The 18,722-nt window shown below is 44.3% G+C and overlaps 1 protein-coding gene across 1 annotated transcript in view; it reads right to left on the bottom strand.

Annotated features, from left to right (window-relative positions):
• Positions 1 to 9,750, bottom strand: part of TOMM20L (translocase of outer mitochondrial membrane 20 like) — a 12,182-nt gene extending 2,432 nt beyond the window's left edge. The window contains exons 1-3 of the mRNA XM_008056690.2: positions 9,615 to 9,750; positions 9,163 to 9,206; positions 2,186 to 2,267 (exon numbers count right to left, since the gene is read on the bottom strand). Coding sequence (XP_008054881.1) covers positions 2,186 to 2,267; positions 9,163 to 9,206; positions 9,615 to 9,750 — 262 coding nt within the window. The remainder of the gene's footprint in view (positions 1 to 2,185; positions 2,268 to 9,162; positions 9,207 to 9,614) is intronic.
• Between the last annotated feature and the right edge of the window lie 8,972 nt (positions 9,751 to 18,722).

Raw genomic sequence — 18,722 nt, 5'->3', positions numbered from 1 at the left:
GCGCATGCCTGTAATTCTGGCTACTTGGAAGGCTGAGGTGGAAGGATCGCCGGAGCTCAGTAGGTCGAGGCTGAGGTGGCCGGGAGCAGCCACTGTACTCCAGTCTGGGCGACAGAGTGAGACTCCAACTCAAAAAAAACCAAAAACAAACAAACAACCCCCCCCCAAAAAGAATACTGTACTAGTCTTCAATGTTGGATTTATATTATAATAACCTAGGGAGATTTTTTAAATACTGATACCTGAATTCTACCCCCATAGGATCTATTTAATTGATTTGGGGGTTGATAGGGATTTAAAGAATAAGTAGCCAAGATTGAGAACCACAGTATAAGTAAAATACAGAAGTATATAATCCTTAAAGAGCTAATTAGTCAATTTAGGGGTTCACAGAAAAAGTGTTATCAGATTTGAAAAAGGAAAAAATTTTAGAACCAAGTCTGCAATTTTTGTTCTAAAACACTTCAATATTTGTAATTTATCCACCTCTAAATCTAGCCTAACTATTACATGATAGTCCTTAAACATAATGTGAACAGGAATAAAATGTGATAAAAATTAATATGCTGCTTTTTTTCTTTTGACTTAAAATTCAGAACTTTCTTCCCCATACATACAGAGGGTGCCAAACTGCCACAAAAAAAGTATACACATTTTCAGAAAAAAAACTACATTAAAATTGTAATACTCAATATATACCTATAACAAAAGTTGAATACAAATCACGTTTGACTTCTGCAATTACAAGAGGGTCTCAAAGTAGTTACCGTCAACATCCAGACATTTCTGATTATGGCAAACTAAAAGTAATATATATATAACATCTCTTAAAATGTGTATACTTTTTTGGCACCCCTGGTATACTATCCAATTAAAAAGTTGAAAGGTTTTATCTATCAACTTCATCAACAAGGGTACATGCATAATGAACATTTGTATACCTTAACCCCGAACTGTACCCCACATCTTTAAAAAATAATAATAAAATTTTTAAAATAAAAGCATTTAGCTTAAAAAATAAAAATAAAGTACATATATTGTAGTTGGGCACAGTAATCACAGCACTTTGTGAGGCAAAGGCAAGAGGATTGCCTAAGTACAGGGATTGAGACCAGCCTGGGTAACTTGGCAAGACCTCATCTCTATAATAAATAAAAAATAAAAATTAACTGGCTGAAGTGGAAGGATCGCCTGAGCTCAGCAGGTTGAGTCTGTGGTGGTCATGAGCATGCCCCTGCACTCTAGCCTGGGCAAGAGAGACTCCTACTCAAAAAAAAAAAAATTGTTCTTAATGGGTATAATTTTGATTTGTTCAGCAACATCTGTTATCCCTTACATTAAGAAGCCTCAAAAGTTATTCTTTTCCACTTCAGGATTAAACACCAGATGAAGGACGTTATGATTACTATATATAATAATTATGTTCTCTACCTTCAATATCTGACAATATTATGAAGTTTCCTATCTAGAATTAAGTGGGATTGAATTATACCTCAAAATACAGTTCATGGCCATTAAGTGTAAGGTAGTCCCTACAGGCATCACTAAAAACACAGTATAAAAATGGTCATTCAAAACAAATGATTTTTATCAACAAAAGTAAGTATTAAAAATATCCTAAGAAAGTCGGAACATTTTTATAAAACAGAATTCTAAAAAGTTTTGAATCTTAACATTTAGAGGCTGGGAATGGTGCTCACGCCTGTAATCCCAGCACTTAGAAAGGTGGAGGCGAGATGATTGCTTGAGCCCAGGAGTTGGAGACTAGTCTGGGCAGCAAAGCAACACCTGGACTCTACAAAAAAATAAAAAAATTAGCTGGGTGTGTGGCATATACCTATAGTCCCAGCTACTTGGGACTTACTCTGACTCAAACAAACAAAAACATTTAGTCATTTGGAAAAATCATTTACTTAGAATTTTACATGACAGTAAGCAAGGTGTTCTCATGTTTGGCTTTGCTTCTCATCTGCCCACTTCTAAGACTACAACATCACCTTGAAGACTCACTCTAACACAGTGAAGGAGGACAGGGTAAAGATGTGAACATGCTTGGACAGTTTCTCCTTAACTGAAGCAAGTTGGTTAACACATCCAGCTAGTTATTTGGCATATAAACACTAATCAATAAATATTTCTTGAACACAAACTACCATAAATAACAAAAGAATGCTTACATTCTTACCTCTAGATAACCAAAGTTCTCCCATCTGCACCTCTTGCAAGAAAAGTTCTTGCAATTTTTCATTCTTTGCTGGATTCCACGACTAAAAGATTCATAAAATAAAAATATTTAATAATGAGTAATGAATATAAGGGATATGGTTACTGATGAAAATGAATGAATTAGTTAATTGTTTTAATTAGAAGTCTCACTCTGCCACCCAGGCTGGAGTGCAGTGGCATGATTACAACCAGCACAGCTTCGACCTACTGGGCTCAGGCCATCCTTCCACCTTAGCCTTCCAAGTAGCTGGAACTACAGGCACGTGCTACCACACCCAGCAATTTTTTGATTTATTGTATAGCTGTGGTCTAGAACCCCTGGGCTCAGGCATTACTCTCACCTCTGCCTCCCAAAATGTTGGGATTACAGACATAAACCATCGCTCCCAGCCTAATATTTATTTTTAAAGGATGTCTTTTCCAGTGCAGTGGCTTAGTGGCTCATGCCTAACCAGCACGAGGCTGAGGCGGGAGGACTACTTGAACCCAGGATTCAAGACCACCCTGGGCAACATAGCAAGACTTCCTCTCTATAATACATCAAGAAATTAGCCATTGTGGCGTGCACATTCCTGCAGTCCCAGCTACTCGGGAGGCTAAGGCAGATCGCTTGAGCCCAGGAGGTCAAGGATGCGGTGAGCCATGATGGTGCTGCTGCACTCCAGCCTGAGCAACAGAATGAGACCCTGACTCAAAAAAAATGAAAAGGGCATCTTGCACCTAGTTTTTAAATTCAAAGCATGACAAATGCATTTTTTAAAAAGTAATATTTAATCTATTTTCTGGCTGGGCGTGGTGGCTCATGCCTATAATTCCAGCACTTTGGGAGGTCAAGGTAGAAGGATTGCTTGAGCCCAAGAGTTTGAGACCAGCCTGGGCAATATAGCTAGATCTTATCTACAGAGACTTTAAAGATCAAAAAATTAGCCAGGCTCGGTGGCTCAGCCTGTAATCCCGTGCCTTTGGGAGGCTGAGGTGAGTGGATTGCCTGAGCCCGCGGGTTCGAGACCCGCCTGGCCAACTTGGCGAGACCTCATCTCTACAATAAATCAAAAAATAAGCTGGGCATGGTAGCGCACGCCTGTAGTTCCAGCTACTTGGAAGGCTGAGGCGGAAGGATTGCTGGAGCCCAGCAGGTCGAGGCTGCGGTGGCTGGGAGTGGCCACTGCACTCCAGTCTGGGCGACAGAGTGAGACTCCAACTCAAAAAAAAATAAAAAAATAAAAAAATTAGCCAGGTGTGGTGGTGTACCCCAGTAGTCCCAGCTACTCAGGAGGCTGAGGTAGAAAGATAGTGTAAGCCCAGGAGTTGGAGGCTATGGCGATCCATGATCGTGCCACTGCATTCTTGCAGTGGCAGAGTGAGACCCCAATTCAAAAAATAAATTTTTTTTTTTTAATTTGTCTAAAACTGAGTTATAATTTCAGGTGATTAAAAAAATACATGGCAAGCTGGGCTCAGTGGCTCAGCCTGTAATCCCAGCACTTTGGGAGGCCGAGGCAAGTGGATTGCCTGAGCCCGTGGGTTTGAGACCAGCCTGGGCAACTTGGCGAGACTTCGTCTCTACAATAAATAAAAAATTAGCCGGGCATGGTAACACTCGCCTGTAGTTCTGGCTATTTGGAAGGTTGAGGTAGAGGGATCGCTGCCGCCCGGCAGGTCGATGCTGGGGTAGCCATGAATGTGCTACTGCATTCCAGCCTGGGTGAGAGAGTGAGACTCCAAATCAAAAAAAAAAAAAAAATACACGGCATATTCAAGTTAGGTTGAAGCAACTGTAATAAATAATTCCCACCTATATTTTACCCAACTTACCAAACACACATAGAAGAAATCCTATTGTAATTAATATAACTATAACAAAGCTGCATTTTGTATACTGCAAAATTATTTTCGTGCCTGGGATATTAACAGTGCTTTTTGATTTCTTTTCAGTGATTTCTCTGGCCTTCAGGGTCATTTCGGTCTTTTGGTTCTTATACCTGTTCATGGAGCAATAACCCTCTCATAGGGGAGGCAAGATATTATGCTAATACTTCTGTACTCACACCCTCAAAGGGAAAGGGGCAAAGGACACAGTGGGGGGTTGGCAGGTCACTGAATATTCAGGAGGATGCTGTGGTATACTGGAGCTGGTTCAGGAAGGCAATTATGGCCACAAGATGGTGTCATCGTTGGCACTATCCCTAGTGCTGGTCACTCGGGAGAATGGGCAAGCCCTAGCCCAAATACCAACTCCACTGCCAGTCACCTCAGCATCAAGCTTTTAAGTCCAGAGGGTTTGGGTGTTTGTTTTTCCTAATAATTTTCTTTTTAAAATGGGGTGAACCTAGGGAGGAGTCACCTTTTAATCTTTTATCAGCAAGCATGCTAATGACTTGTAACAACTACAGGGTTCACTCAGTAGATGTTTAGCAAGGACAAGGCACTCTAGGAAGAACTAAACAGAAGAGGAGACCAAGACCCCTGTGCCCATACCCAAGAAGCCCACAGTCTAACAAAGGAAAAGGGATCACACAGGTATGACAAGGAGTTCAGCATCCTTTGGGGCTCAAAGTACAGAGACATTACATCTGGTTGGAGAAACAGGAAACCTTTCTCAAAAAAGATAGCATTTGAGACCTGGAGATATTCAGTGAAAATGTGATGAAGAAAGTATAAGCAATGCAAAATCACAGGGAACATATCAAGTGATCTTATTTAGTTGGATCATCATAGGGTACATTTAGCAATAATAAGTACCATCACAAGAAGGACAGCTATAGACCAGGAAGTTCACGTATATTATTTCCAAGCAGTCATTATTGAATAGGCGCCCGTGGAAGGTGTGGGCCAATCTGAGGTTGATCTTTAATCTGCAGAGCAGAGAACTGGTCACTGATTATGGAGTATGAGGTGGATATTTAGACAAGATGAGTCAGGATCATGGCAGGGAGGCTAGTGATACCAGGAGACAGAGGAGGAGTGGCAAGGGATAAAATGAGGAATTTACTTCTGAACACACTAAGCTGAGGTGCCAGCAGTGTCCAGATGACAGACTCCAGCAGGCAGATGAAAAGTGGGACACTGGGACTAGAGTAGCACATCTGAGATCACTTTCGAAGACAGGAAGGGCCTTCTAGGGAGAAGGAAGAGTACAGAACCCAAGGCCTATGTTTCACAGAGAATCACCTGAAGGAGCTGTTAAAGGTTTCATTTCTTGGGCTCTACCCTGACCTACTGAATCAATCTCTGTGAGCAGGGCCCAGGAATCTGTATGTTTAATAAGCTCTTCAGGTGATTCCTCTGCATTCTAAAGTCTGAGAGTCACTGTGCCAGTAAGATCCCCTGGGCTACTGAATCAGAATTGCTGGTGCCGGGTCACATAATCTATATTTTAACAAATACTTCGGGTAAATCTAATGCAGATGATCCATAGACTATACTTTGGGAAACAAAAGTTCCTGGGGTGAAGAAGAAGAAAGATCTTAAAAGAGGTTAGAAGAGACATCTTTCTGTGCCTCAGTTTATGCATCTATAAAATGATAATAGGGTTGTTGTGAGGATTATATGAAAGAACATTTGAAAAACCCTGCTTCTGCTGCTTCCTCCCTTGAAATAACTTCTGTCTTCATTATTCCCCATTTGGACTGTACTGACATCATCCCATCTTCACTTCTCCATACCACCCTCCATTACTGGTACCAGAATCATCCTCTTTAAAAAATATTTAGCCAGGCGTGGTGGTGCACACCTATAGTTCCAGCAACTTGGAAGGCTGAGGTGGAAGGATCATCTGAGCCTAGCAGGTTGAGGGTGGCCATGAGTGTGCCACAGTACTCCAACATGGGCAACAGAGCAAGATGCTGACTCAAAAATAAAAAATAACTGTATCTGTTCTCTGACATAAAGTCACCATTAGTTGTCCACCACAACGTTCATCGTCATCCACAGTAAGACACTAGCCTTCCGCTCAGCTGTCTCTGGCCGTAACACTCCTTGAATATTACAATGTCAAAGTTTGTGCCTCTGCACAAGTTGCTCCCCTCTGCCTACAGCGAACAATATTCAACACATATTTGCTGGGCACTCAGTGTGTTAGATATTGTTCTGGGCACTGGAGACAATGGAGAGTGAACAACAGACAAGGTCTGCCCTCACCGAGCTTAGAGTAATAAACAGAAAACACAAATAATCACACAAACCAACCATGGATAATGGCAATGAAGGGGGGACATAGAGCTGTCTGAGGCTCTGCCTCAATCAAACAGATCATGGAAGACATCTTCCGCCTTATGTCCAGCTCCTTGGACACTCTCTGCCCAGCTTCCTTAACGATGTCAATTGTGCCTTTATTCTCTGACTCCATTTTGAAGCCTCGGAAGTCTCTTTGACTCCTGCCTCTCCATGACCCTTTCATCAGTCAGCATGAACTCTATCCTTCCTGGGCTATTCATCTTCTCGGTTACCACTGACGCCACTGTAGGTCAGGATTTATATTACCTCTCATATTATATATGGCTGCAATAGCTTGTTCTGTTTTTCAGTCCACCAAGTACAGCCCTTCCTGATCAATCTAAGAACTTTTATTTTCTTCCCTTCTTTTAAAAAAATTCCTGCTTAGTGGCCGGGCACAGTGGCTCATGCCTGTAATCTCAGTACTTAAAGAGGCCGAGGCAAGAGGATTGCTTGAGCCCAGGAGTTTGAGACCAGCTTAGGCAACATAGCGAGACCTCGTCTCTACAAAAAAATCAAAAATTATCCAGGCATGGTGGCACACATTTGTATTCCTAATCAGGAGGCTAAGGCAGAAGGATCATCTGAGCCCAGGAGGTCAAGGCTGCCGTGAGCCATGATCATGCCACTGCACTCCACTCTGAGTGAAAGAGTGAGACTCTAACTCAAAAAACAAAAACAAAAAAACAAAATCCTGTTTAGAAATCTTCAGCAATTCGCCCACTGAATCTCAATTCCTTAACCTGGCCTCCAAAGCAAGCCTGCCCTAACTCTACCCCTCCTTACCTCTCCAGTCTTCCTTCCCTCTTTCCTCACTATGACTCCTTTGCCAAACTGACTGACATCCCCACTTTAGGCACATGCCACACCCTCCATCCTGAATTTCGCCTCTGAAACCAGGCCCCAAATTCAACATCCTTCCAGGCTCAGTGCAATGCCACCTCCTTCCTAAAGTCCTCTGCAGAAAAACCGCGGTTTTCAAAAACAGCCATGGCAATATTCCCAGTCCCACATGTGCTTTCAGAACCTAGCCTCCCCTACCAAAAGGTAGAGTTGATTTCCTCTCCTCTTGAAATCAGTTGGGCCTCAATGTTGCAAGCAGTGGTACCATCTGCTCCCCCACATGGGCACACACACTCTCATGCTCTCTCTATATGCATGCTTGCTTGCCCTGTGGGACCCAGCCCAACACACAGTGAAGACTCCCAGGCCACAAGGAGAGAACCTGTGTAGGTGCTCAGGTTTACAGACTCAGCTAAATAAACATCCAGCATCAGATGCCAGACACGAGGGAGTGTGCATTCAGATGACCAAGACCCTGCCCTGGAGCCATCCTGTCTGAAGCTGACCAGAAAAGAGCTATGCCCACTAAGCCCTGCTCAAATTGCAGATTTAGGAGAAAAACAGGTAACTGTTTTCAGCCACTAAGTTTAAAACAACTGGTAAAAAGAACACCTCCATGATAATCCTACCCTGAAAATGATCTGGCCTCTTCTGAGTTTTTTTGTTTTTTTTTAAGTCAGGCTCTCACTCTTTCATCCAGGTTGGAGTGCAGTGGCATGATCATGGCTCACCACAGCCTTGACCTCCTGGGCTTAGGTGACCCTTCCACCTCAGCATCCCAAATAGCTGAGACTACAGACATGCACCACCACACCCAGCTAATTTTTTTATTTTTGGTAGAGACGAAGTTTCAGTAGGTTGACCAGGCTGGTCTTGAACTCAAGGAGCTTGCCTTGGCCTCCCAAAGTGCTAGGATTACAGGCATGAGCCACTGCGCCCAACAGCTCTTGTTACATTTATTGACCTTATTCACTGCCTTGTTTTGAGGGTTCCTCTGCCACACCTAGGACAATGCCACACACATAAGAGTCTCAAATAGGCACTGACTGACTGAAAGAATGGTGGTTAAGACTGCAATCTTTCTGATATTTCATAGAACCCTCTATAGTGGTTTTAGAACTGATGTGGGTTAGTTAAGGCTGGGCCAATCATCAAGATGTTATCTTGAAAAATGACTAAACCAGGCACAGTGGTGCAGGCCTATTAATCCCAGCTATTCAGGAGGCTGAGGTGGGAAGACTGTTGGTGTCCAGCCTGGGCAACATAGCAAGATTTCTGTCTCTAAAACAAAAAAAAACAACCAAAAACAAACCACAAATCATATTGTTTTAGAGAACATGAAGACACATTCTACTTCTGAGCAAGAAGAAAAGACCTGCAAGACAAAAATCAGTGGTGTAAATGTTACTGCCCTGTGACTGTGGCCGGCCTGGGTTTCTTAGTGCCCTGTGTGACTCTGATAGGGCACACACACTCCTCAGAGTGCCTGATTGTATACAGCACCTTGACATGAGCAACTCCAACTCAGAAAGACTCCATCTTACGTTTTCCTTTTTAAAAATTCTATTGCTATTATAATTATTTTCGAGATGGGGTCTCTGTCTTCCTAGACTAGAGTGCAGTGGCACACGCTCAGCTGACTGCAGCCTCGACACAAGCGTGTGTGGACCTGGTTATCTCCGACCTTGCTGCTCCGACACTGTTCCGACAACGTGCGCTTTACAGCTGCCTTTTTATAACCCCAACTCTCCCCTCCCTTCCTCCCTTCCTTCACGCAGGGGGCGCGAGGGCGGGGGCCGGGGACGGTGGCGACACCCACTACCGAGCCACCTGAGGACCCTTCTCTGAAGCTACCTGGGCGTCTCTGCAGCGCTGCGCCTGCGCGGGCCGCCCCTCGCCCTGGGGCTGCTCGGCTCTTCTCTCTGCAAACACAACGCGGCACGTGCAGACTGGAGGCCGTCCCGGCACCCGCGTGGGCCCCTCGGCAGGGACCGCGGCGCGCGCAGTCCGGCCTGCCCCCGTGACCCCGGCCTTCCCTCGTGGGCGCGGTCTTCCCCCGTGACCCCGGCTTCCCCCCGTGAGTCAGACCCCATGCCCCCGTGACCCCGGCCTGCCCCAGTGGGCGCGGCCTCCCTCCTCGTGACCCCGGCCTCTCCTCGTGACCCGGCCTCTCCTTCGTGGGCCCGACCTCCCCCGGTGGCCTCCCCCGCCCGCGGGCCCGGCCACTCTCGCCGTGGGCGCGGCCTCTCCGCCGTGGGCGCGGCCTCCTCCCCCGTAGGCCCGCCCTCTCCGCCCGGCCCGGCCTCCGCCGCCGCCTCCGTCGCACTCACTGTCCCGCAGGCGGCGCTTGAACGCGGGGTCCCCGCGCCGCTTCCGATCTAAGTAGACACAATAGCCGAGGAGGGCGATGGCACCGCAGGCCGCCAGGGCCGCCAGGAGGCCGAGGAGGCGGCGGACGCAGGGCATCCGGCCGCGGGCGCCCCCGAGCCGAGCGTTGGGCGCGGGCCGGCCAGCAGGGGGCGTCGGCGCCGAGGACCCCCCGCCCCCGGCCTCGGGACTGCCGTGCGCCCCGCCGCAGGCGCCCGGAGCGGCGCCTCGACGCCTCGCACGGAGGCCTGTGGACGGACGAGGAAACGGGGATCCCGGAGGACACGTGTGGGGGTCCCACCGCCACCGCCGCAGAGCTCTGTTCCAACCCTGCTCTGTCGCAGTCCAAGTTCTGAACGCCTTCGCGGAGCACGCCCCTGCCCCAGGCATATCTGGGGAATCTCGTTCGCCGAGGCCCTGGATGGGTCACCCTCAGGTTCCTGTTCCCTCACGTGCAAAATTCAATTGTCTTTAGGTCAGTTTTGGTCATCTCCTTGTTCACATTGCGTAACACTGGGCTGTGACCCCCCCATCTGGTCTCCTTTGTCACCTGAAAGGACCCAGCAGCCCAAGGTTTCCTTACACTTTAACAGTGGAGGAGAGAGAGAGTTTGAAGCAGTAATACTTGGCCTAGAAAAAAACTTTAGTTTGCTAGGCTGGCCTGACAGTCAAGGAAAGGTCCCAGAGCAGAAACAACCAAGGGACCCATGACCCTTACTGGCCTTGCTGCTTTTCTTTCTTATACTTGCCTGATTCGGCAGACACAGCAAAAGAAAGGAGGTAAGACTTTGCCCCAGATGCCAGAGTTTTCATTTGTATATTAAGGCAAAGCGAAGACATAAGCTAGGTAAGGAGCTAACCTTTGTTAGGTTATTCAACTGCTATTTACTACTTATGGGTATTTCTTTTTTTTTTTTTTTTTGAGTTGGAGTCTCACTCTGTCGCCCAGACTGGAGTGCAGTGGCCGCTTCCAGCCACGGCAGCCTTGACCTGCTGGTCTCCAGCAATCCTTCCACCTCAGCCTTCCGAGTAGCCGGAATTACAGGCATGCGCTACCACGCCCCGCTGATTTTTTGATTTATTGTAGAGATGAGGTCTCGCCATGTTGCCCAGACTGGTCAAATCCCTGGACTCAGGCAATCCTCTCACCTCGGCCTCCCAAAGTGCTGGGATTACAGGCTTGAGCCACCGCGCCCAGCCCTTACAATTTAAGAGTCAGCAGGTGTGGAGAAAAAAGCAACTCCATTTTGGATGCTAATTCACCAGGTCAACTTCTGATGAGCCCTAGTCCCATGAATGTTTCCGGATTTCTACATAATTTTACATATACCTCTGCTTTTAGATCACAGCAACCTTGATGGAATCATCCAAATTACAGACTATAACGCATACAGTATTTCTTTTCCTGTTCTGGCAGGTTGCCTTTTAATTGTCTTGCCCGGAGCACACATACTCCTTTCCTGTGGCACTGAAGGAGTAACACTGCCGAGATCTACTGGTCCTGTGGCTGCCCAAGAAGAGCTTCTGTCTGTAAGTTTCCCTCAATAAAATCACCCAAAACTGACAAACTGGATTTGTCTGCCTCTTTCTTTGGTTTCTCGGGCAAAATTGCTTCGACATCTGGAGGTCGCTTTGTGCATACGGCCCTTGCACGGAGCAGCAGGGGTAAGTAATATAGCATTGTTTTCTTGATTGCTGTATGTTTCTTCCCGTGATAATTGTGTCTTCTAGCTGGTAAAGTGGTTATCATGAAAACCTGATTGCAAGCACAGAAAGGACGGAGTCATCATCCAGTGCTACTACTGGGGATCTGGGACCGGTTTTTGGTTCAGAATCTCAGCAATGCGTCTAGCCTAGCTCCAGATGATCCTTTTCAGGCTGATTGCACGTGTCTTCTAACACCGCCACTCTCCAGCTTTCTTCCCATCCTTCACTTCCACCAAGCTCGTAATTAATCCCTGTGGTAGATGGACAGGGGTCAGGCCAGGGGAACTGTGGGCATGAGGTGGGTGTTCAGGGGCCAAGTAAGCAGTGACATAGATAGAGGTTAAGAGAATTATTACAGCAATTAGGAATCAACAGATTGCTAAGTTGAAATTGCCACAGATACCCTGAGGGAAAACAATTGAAAAATATTTAGATTGGTTTCTCTAATAAAGGTAGATATTTTCTTCTCAGATATAGGCACCAGTCTTGCTAATTCAGTTAGTAGAATTCCTATCAAGTTTTGGTCTCTTACATATTGATATAGCATTAATAGTTCCCAAAGTATGGTTCTATGCTGGATGATACCTCTCTTTCTTTTAAACAGCTTTATTGAGGTATAATTGTTAGACAATACATTGCAAATATTTATGAAGTACAATTTTATAAATTTTGACACATGTATACACCCATAACTCTGTCACCAAAATCAAGCTAGTGATCATATATCCATCATCCCCAAAGTTTCCTCAGGCACCTCTTTCATACCTTCCTCCATTCTTTCTTCCCTATCCTCCCCACTTCCAACCATCCCCTACATTCTGAGTATTATATAAATGGAATCATATACTACGTAATCTTTTGTTTGGCTCCTTTCACACAGCATAATATTTTGAGACTTATCTAAGCTGTTGTTTCAACAGTTATTTTTACAGTTCATTTTTGGTAGTATTCCATTTTATGGATATACCAATATTTGCTTAACCATTCATCTGTTGATGGACATATATGCTGTTCTAATTTTTTACTATTACAAAGAAAGTTGCTATACATTGTATATTCAGATCTTTATTTGAACATAGCTTTCCTGTTCTCTTGGGGAAATACCTAAGCTGAAATACCTGGATCATATATAGTAGGGGTATATTGTTGTTATTTTTAGAAAATGCCAAACGTTTTTTTCCAAAATGGTTATACCATTTTGCATTCCCACCATCAGTGTATAAGAGTTACAGTTCCTTGTTATTGTTGTTAATACTTATTATAGTCAACTTATAAAATTTTAGCCATTCTAATAAGTGAATTGTAAATTTTGAGCACGTTTTTATCTTGCATTTCCCTAGTACTTAATGATGTTGAACAACTTTTTAATTTATTTATTTTCTGAGTTGGAGTCTCACTGTGTCACCCAGGCTGGAGTGCAGTGGCACACTCACGGCCACCCCAGCGTCAACCTCCTGGGCTCCAGCAATCCTTTCACCTCAGCCTTCCAAGTAGTCGGAACTACAGGTGCATGCTACCACACCCGACTAATTTTTATTTATTGTAGAAATGAGGTCTCGCCAGGGTGCCCAGGCTGGTCTCAAACCCACGGGCTCAGGCACTCTACTCACTTCAGCCTCCCAAAGTGCTGGGATTACAGGCTGAGCCACCGAGCCCAGCCAACTTCTTTTTAAATACACTTTATTTTTAAAACCAATTTTAGGTTCACAGCAAAATTGAGTGGAAAGTCTGGAGAGTCTGATATAGGCCCTACCCCTTATGCATGCACAGCCTCCCCACTATCAACATCCCCCACCAGAGTGGTACATTTGTTACAACTGATGAAGCTACATTGACACATCATTACAACCCAGGGTCCATAGTTTACATTAGGGTTCACCCTTGGCATTGCACAAGTGTATAATGGTTTGGAAAAATATCTAGACATGCATCCACCATTATAGTATCATAGAAAATAGTTTCACTGCTCTAGTAATTCCATGTTGTAACTGTTCATCTCTCCCTCTCTCCTAACCCCTGATATTTTTACTGTCTCCATGGTTTTGCCTTTTCCAGAATGTCATATAGTTGGAAGCATACAGTATGCAGCCTTTGCAGATGGACTTCCTGCACTTAGTCATATGCACTTAAGTGTTCTCTGTGTCTTTTCATGGCTTGATAGCTCATTTATTTTAGTGTTGAATAATATCCTATTCTGGATGTACCATAGTTTATCCATTTACCTACTTGAAGGACATCTTGGTTGTTTTGAAATTTTGGCAATTATGAATAAAGCTGCTACAAGCAACCATATGCAGGTTTTCATGTGGACATAAATTGTCATTTCAGTATACACTAAGGAGTGTGACTGCTGGATCATATGGTAAAATTATGTTTAGTTTTGTAAGAAGCTAAAAACAGCTAAACTGTCTTCCAGTGTGTCAATACCATTTTGCATTCCCACCAGCAAGGAAGGAGAGTTCCTACTGCTCCACATTCTCCATCAGCATTTAGTATCATCAGTGTTTTGGATTTTTGCATTTAAAAATCAGGTTAGGCTGGGCTTGTTGGCTCACCTGTAATCCCAGCACTTTGGGAGGCTGAGACGAGTGAATTGCTTGAGCCCACAGATTCGAGACCAGCCCCGGCAACTTGGCGAGACCTCATCTCTACAATAAAATTTAAAAATAGCCGTGCGTGGTAGTATGCACCTGTAGTTCCAGCTACTTGGAAGGCTGAGGTGAAAGGATCTCTGGAGTCCGGCAGATTGAGGCTGCGGTGGCCGGAAGCATGCCACTGCACTCCAGTCTGGGTGACGGAGTGAGACTCCGACTAAAAAAAAAAGAAAATCGGGTTATCTGTTTTCTTAGAGATGAATTTTAAGAGTTGTGTGTATGTGTGTACTTTTTTTTTCCGAGTTGGAGTCTCACTCTGTTGCCCAGGCTGGAGTGCAGAGACACGCTCACGGCCACCCCAGCGTTGACCTGCTGGGCTCAGAAGATTCTTCCACCTCAGCCTTCCAAGTAACTGGAACTACAAGCGCGTGCTACCATGCCCAGCTTATTTTTTTGATTTATTGTAGAGATGAGGTCTCGCCAAGTTGCCCAGGCTGTTCTCTAGCCCGTAGGCTCAGGCAGTCCCTTCACCTCAGCCTCCCAAAGTGCTGGGATTACAGGCTTGAGCCACAGCACCTGACCTGTATATTTTTTATAAAAGTCCTTTGTGCCCGGTGGCTCAGCCTGTAATCCCACGCTTTGGGAGGCTGAGGTGAGTGGATTGCCTGAGCCCGCGTGTTCATGACCCGCCTGGGCAACTTGGCGAGACCTCATCTCTACAATAAATCAAAAATCAGCCGGGCCTGGTAGCGCACACCTGTAGTTCCGGCTCCTTGGAAGGCTGAGGCGGAAGGATCTCAGGAGCCCAGCGTGAGACTCCAACTCAAAAAAAATAAAAAATAAAAAAAATTAAAAAATAAAAGTCCGTTGTCATATAAGTGTTTGGCAAATATTTTTCCCCCAGTTTGTGGTTTGTCTTCTCATTCTCTTAATGAACACTTGTGTTTAATGTGCTTACTTGCCATCTGTATATCTTCTTAAGTAAAGTATATGTTCAAATCTTGAGTACAGTTTTTTAAAAATTGCTATTTTTAAATTGCTGAGTTTTGAATTCTTTATATATTCTGGAGATAAGTCCTTTACATGATATATATTCAGCAAATAGTATCTCCCAATTGGTGTCTTGTCCTTTTAAAAGTGTCTTCTAGGTCGGCCGTGGTGGCTCACGCCTATAATCCCAGCACTTTGGGAGGCTGAGGTGAGAGGATTGCCTGAGCCCACAGGTTCGAGACCAGCCTGGGCAATTTAGTGAGACCTCATCTTTACAATAAATCAAAAAATTAGCTGGGTGTGATGGTACATGCCTGTAGTTCCAGCTACTTGGCAGAAGGATCATCTGAGCCCAGCAGCTCGAGGCTGTGGTGGCTGTGAGCATGCCACTGCACTCCAGCCTGGGCAACAGAGTGAAACTCTGACTCAAAAAAAAAAAAAGTGTTTTCTAAAGAGTCAAAGTTTTTAATTTTAATGAAGTCTAATTTAACAATTTGCTCTTTATGGACTGTACTTTTGGTGTTGTATCTAAGAAATTTTTGTTCAACCCAGTTAGGCACAAGGTCACAAAGATTTTTTTTCCTATGTTTTCTTTTAGACATTTTATAGTTTTAGGTTTGGTAATCCAGCTTTGGGATGCTGAAGCAGGAGGATTGCTTGAGGCCAGGAGGTCAAGACCAGTCTGGGCAACATAGCAAGACTGCATCTCTAGAAGAAGAAAAAATTAGCCAGTTGAGGCGGCATGTACCCGTAGTCCCAGCTGCCGGGGAGGCTGAGGTGATAGGAACACTTGAGCCTTGGCCTCCCAAGGTGTGCTGGGGTCACAGGTATGTATCACTGTGCCTGGCTCTCAGCACCATTTGTTTAAAAGGTTGCCCAATCTTCACTACATTGCCTTCGCATCTTTGTAAGAAAATCACTTGTCCATATATGTAGGAGCTCATTTCTGGACTCTATTCTGTTCCATTGATCTATTTGTTTACCTTATTTGAGTACCAATGTTTGGATTACTGTACTTTTATAATCATTCTTGAAATTAGCTAATGTCAGGCCTCCAATTTAGTTCTTTTTTTAGAGCCAAGATCTCACTCTGTCACCTAGGCTGGACTACAGTAGCTCACTGCAACCTCAATCTCCTGGGCTCTGGTAATCCTTTTAACTGGGACTAAAGGCACGTGCCACCATGTCTGGCTAATCTTTAAATTTTTTGTAGAGATGAGATCCCACTGTGTTGCCCAGGCTGGTCTTGAACTTCTGGGTTCAAGTAATCCTCCCACCTTGGCCTTCCAAAGTGCTGGGATTACAGGCATGAGCCATGGCACCCTGCCAGCCAATTTAGTTCTTATTTACATTGTTTTAGCTTTTCTTCATGCTTTGTATTTTCGTGTGAATTTTATTATTAGCTTGTCAATTTCTACAAAAATCCTGGTGGAATTTTGACTGGAAGATTGCACTAAATTTGAGGATCAAAGAAAATCTCAACAACACCAAATTGTATAATCTAGGAACAAGGTTATATCTCTTCATAAAGATTGTCTTGTTTTGCCTCAGAAATATGTTATGGTCTTCAGGATAGAGATATTTCCTATGCTTAGCCAGATTTATCCCAACATATTTCATATTGTTTATGCCATTGCAAATAGTATTTTTAAATTTTCAGTATTTATTGCTAGGGCATAGAAATTCAGTTGATTTGTGTATCATTGAATTTCTTCAATAATGGATTTTTGAGCCTGGCACAGTGGCTCACATCTGTAATCCTAGCACTTTGGGAGGCAGAGGCAAGAGGAATGTCTGAGCCCAGGGGTTCAAGACCAGCCTGGGCAATTTGGCAAGACAGTATCTCTACTGTCTTGGTTCCAGCTACTTAGAAGGTTGAGGCAGGATTGCCTGAGCCCAGCAGGTCAAGGTTGCCATGGCCATGAGCGTGCCACTGAACTTCATCCTGGCTGACAGAGTGAGACTCTGACTAAAAAGAAAAAAAAAAGGATTTTTATATGATTACTTTGTAATCTTGCCTCCTACAATCTTGCTTGACTGCTCAGCAGTCTGGATGTATCTGTGATACCTTTTTTCTTCCTGAATGCTCTGACTAGAACCCTTAGTACAATATTACATAAATAGAAGTGATTAGATATCCCTGTTTCTTTCGTGATCTTGGGGAAAAGCATTCAGTCTTTCATCATTATGATGTTAACTGTAGGTTTTTTTGTTTTGTTTTGTTTTGAGTTGGAGTATCACTCCGTCACCCAGGCTGGAGCACAGAGGCACACTCACAGCCACCCCAGCGTTGACCTTCTGCCTCAGCCTTCCAAGTAGCCAGAACTGCAGGCACGTGCTACCATGCCTGGTTAATTTTTTTATTTATTGTAGAGATGAGGTCTCGCCAAAGTTGCTCAGGCTGTTCTTGAACCCGTGGGCTCAGGCAGTCCCCTCACCTCAGACTCCCAAAGTGTTGGGATTACAGGCTTGACCCACCAAGTCCGGCCTGTACTTGGAGTTTTTGAGGGGGAACTTCAATTCCATTTCTTTATACTTGTAGGGCTATTCAGGTTATCAATTTCTTGAGTAAACTTTGGTAATTCATATCTTCAATGAATTTTTCCACTTCAGCTAAGTTGTCAAATTTATTGACATAAAGATGTTCATGATATTCCCTTATTGTCTTTTTAATAGCTGTGAATACAATCTGTAGTGATGCCACCACCCTCATTCCTGATATTGGTAATCTGTGTCTTCCTCCTTATTTCCTTGATCAATCTGGCTAGAAGTTTATCAATTTTATTTATCTTCTCAAAGAACTAGATTTCTCTTTATTTTTGAAGTCTATTATTGTCACATTGAGTCCATCCATTGTGCTAAAATCGTATTCTCCCAGAGCAGCACATGGTATACAGAAAGCACTCTATCAATATTTGTCGAATGAACCAATGAATGGAAAAAAAATGGAATCGTGGATTTCTCCATGTAAAGTCCTTTTTAGAGGGGTGAGGTAGGTGTCTCACTCTGTTGCCCAAGCTGGAGTGAAGTGGCACACTTACGGCCACCATGGGGCTCACACAATCCTTCTCAGTCTTGCAAGTAGCTGGAACTACACCCAACTAATTTAAAAATAAAAACTTATTATAGAGACGAGGTCTCACCATGGTGCCCAGGCCATTCTAGAACTCCAAAGTTTAGGCAGTCCTTTCACCTCCACTTCCCAAAGCACTGGGTTTACAGATATGAGCCACCATGCCTGGCTTAAAGTCTTTTTTTATGACTGTTTTAGGTATCAGCAGTCAGTCTTTAGAATGAGGCCAGTCTACTTTAGACATCAGCAATCTCCTTTCTCTTATTTATGTTAATACTTTAGTACTAATAAGATATAACTCAGTAGAACCTTCAGAGGTTTGACCATGTGTCCCAAGAGAAAGCTAAAAGGAGATGAAGTAAGCTGCTGGCATTGAGAAGTGAGGAAAACTTGAGACTAAAAAAAATAGATGGAGGCTGAAGACACAGTGAATAGAGAACAAGTAATAAAACTATAAGGCAGTAATCTTGGGATATTAAACTAGCAATGTAAACAAATAGGCATACACTCTAATAACAACAAATAAAGGTCACACCCAAGAGGGACTACCCTACCAGTAAAAATTTCAACTTAATATCGTCAGTGCTTCAAAAAGATATTTGAGCGCCAGGCACGGTGGCTCATGCCTGTAATCCCAGCACTTTGGGAGGTGGAGATGAGATTACCTGAGCACAGGGGTTCAAGACCACCCTGGGCAATTGGAAAGC

Source organism: Carlito syrichta, unplaced genomic scaffold (assembly GCF_000164805.1).
Source record: "Carlito syrichta isolate Samal-C Ts95f unplaced genomic scaffold, Tarsius_syrichta-2.0.1 Scaffold302449, whole genome shotgun sequence".
NCBI lineage: Eukaryota > Metazoa > Chordata > Mammalia > Primates > Tarsiidae > Carlito > Carlito syrichta.
Note: the sequence above shows the minus strand (reverse complement) of the source record. Positions and strands in the feature narration are given on the sequence as shown.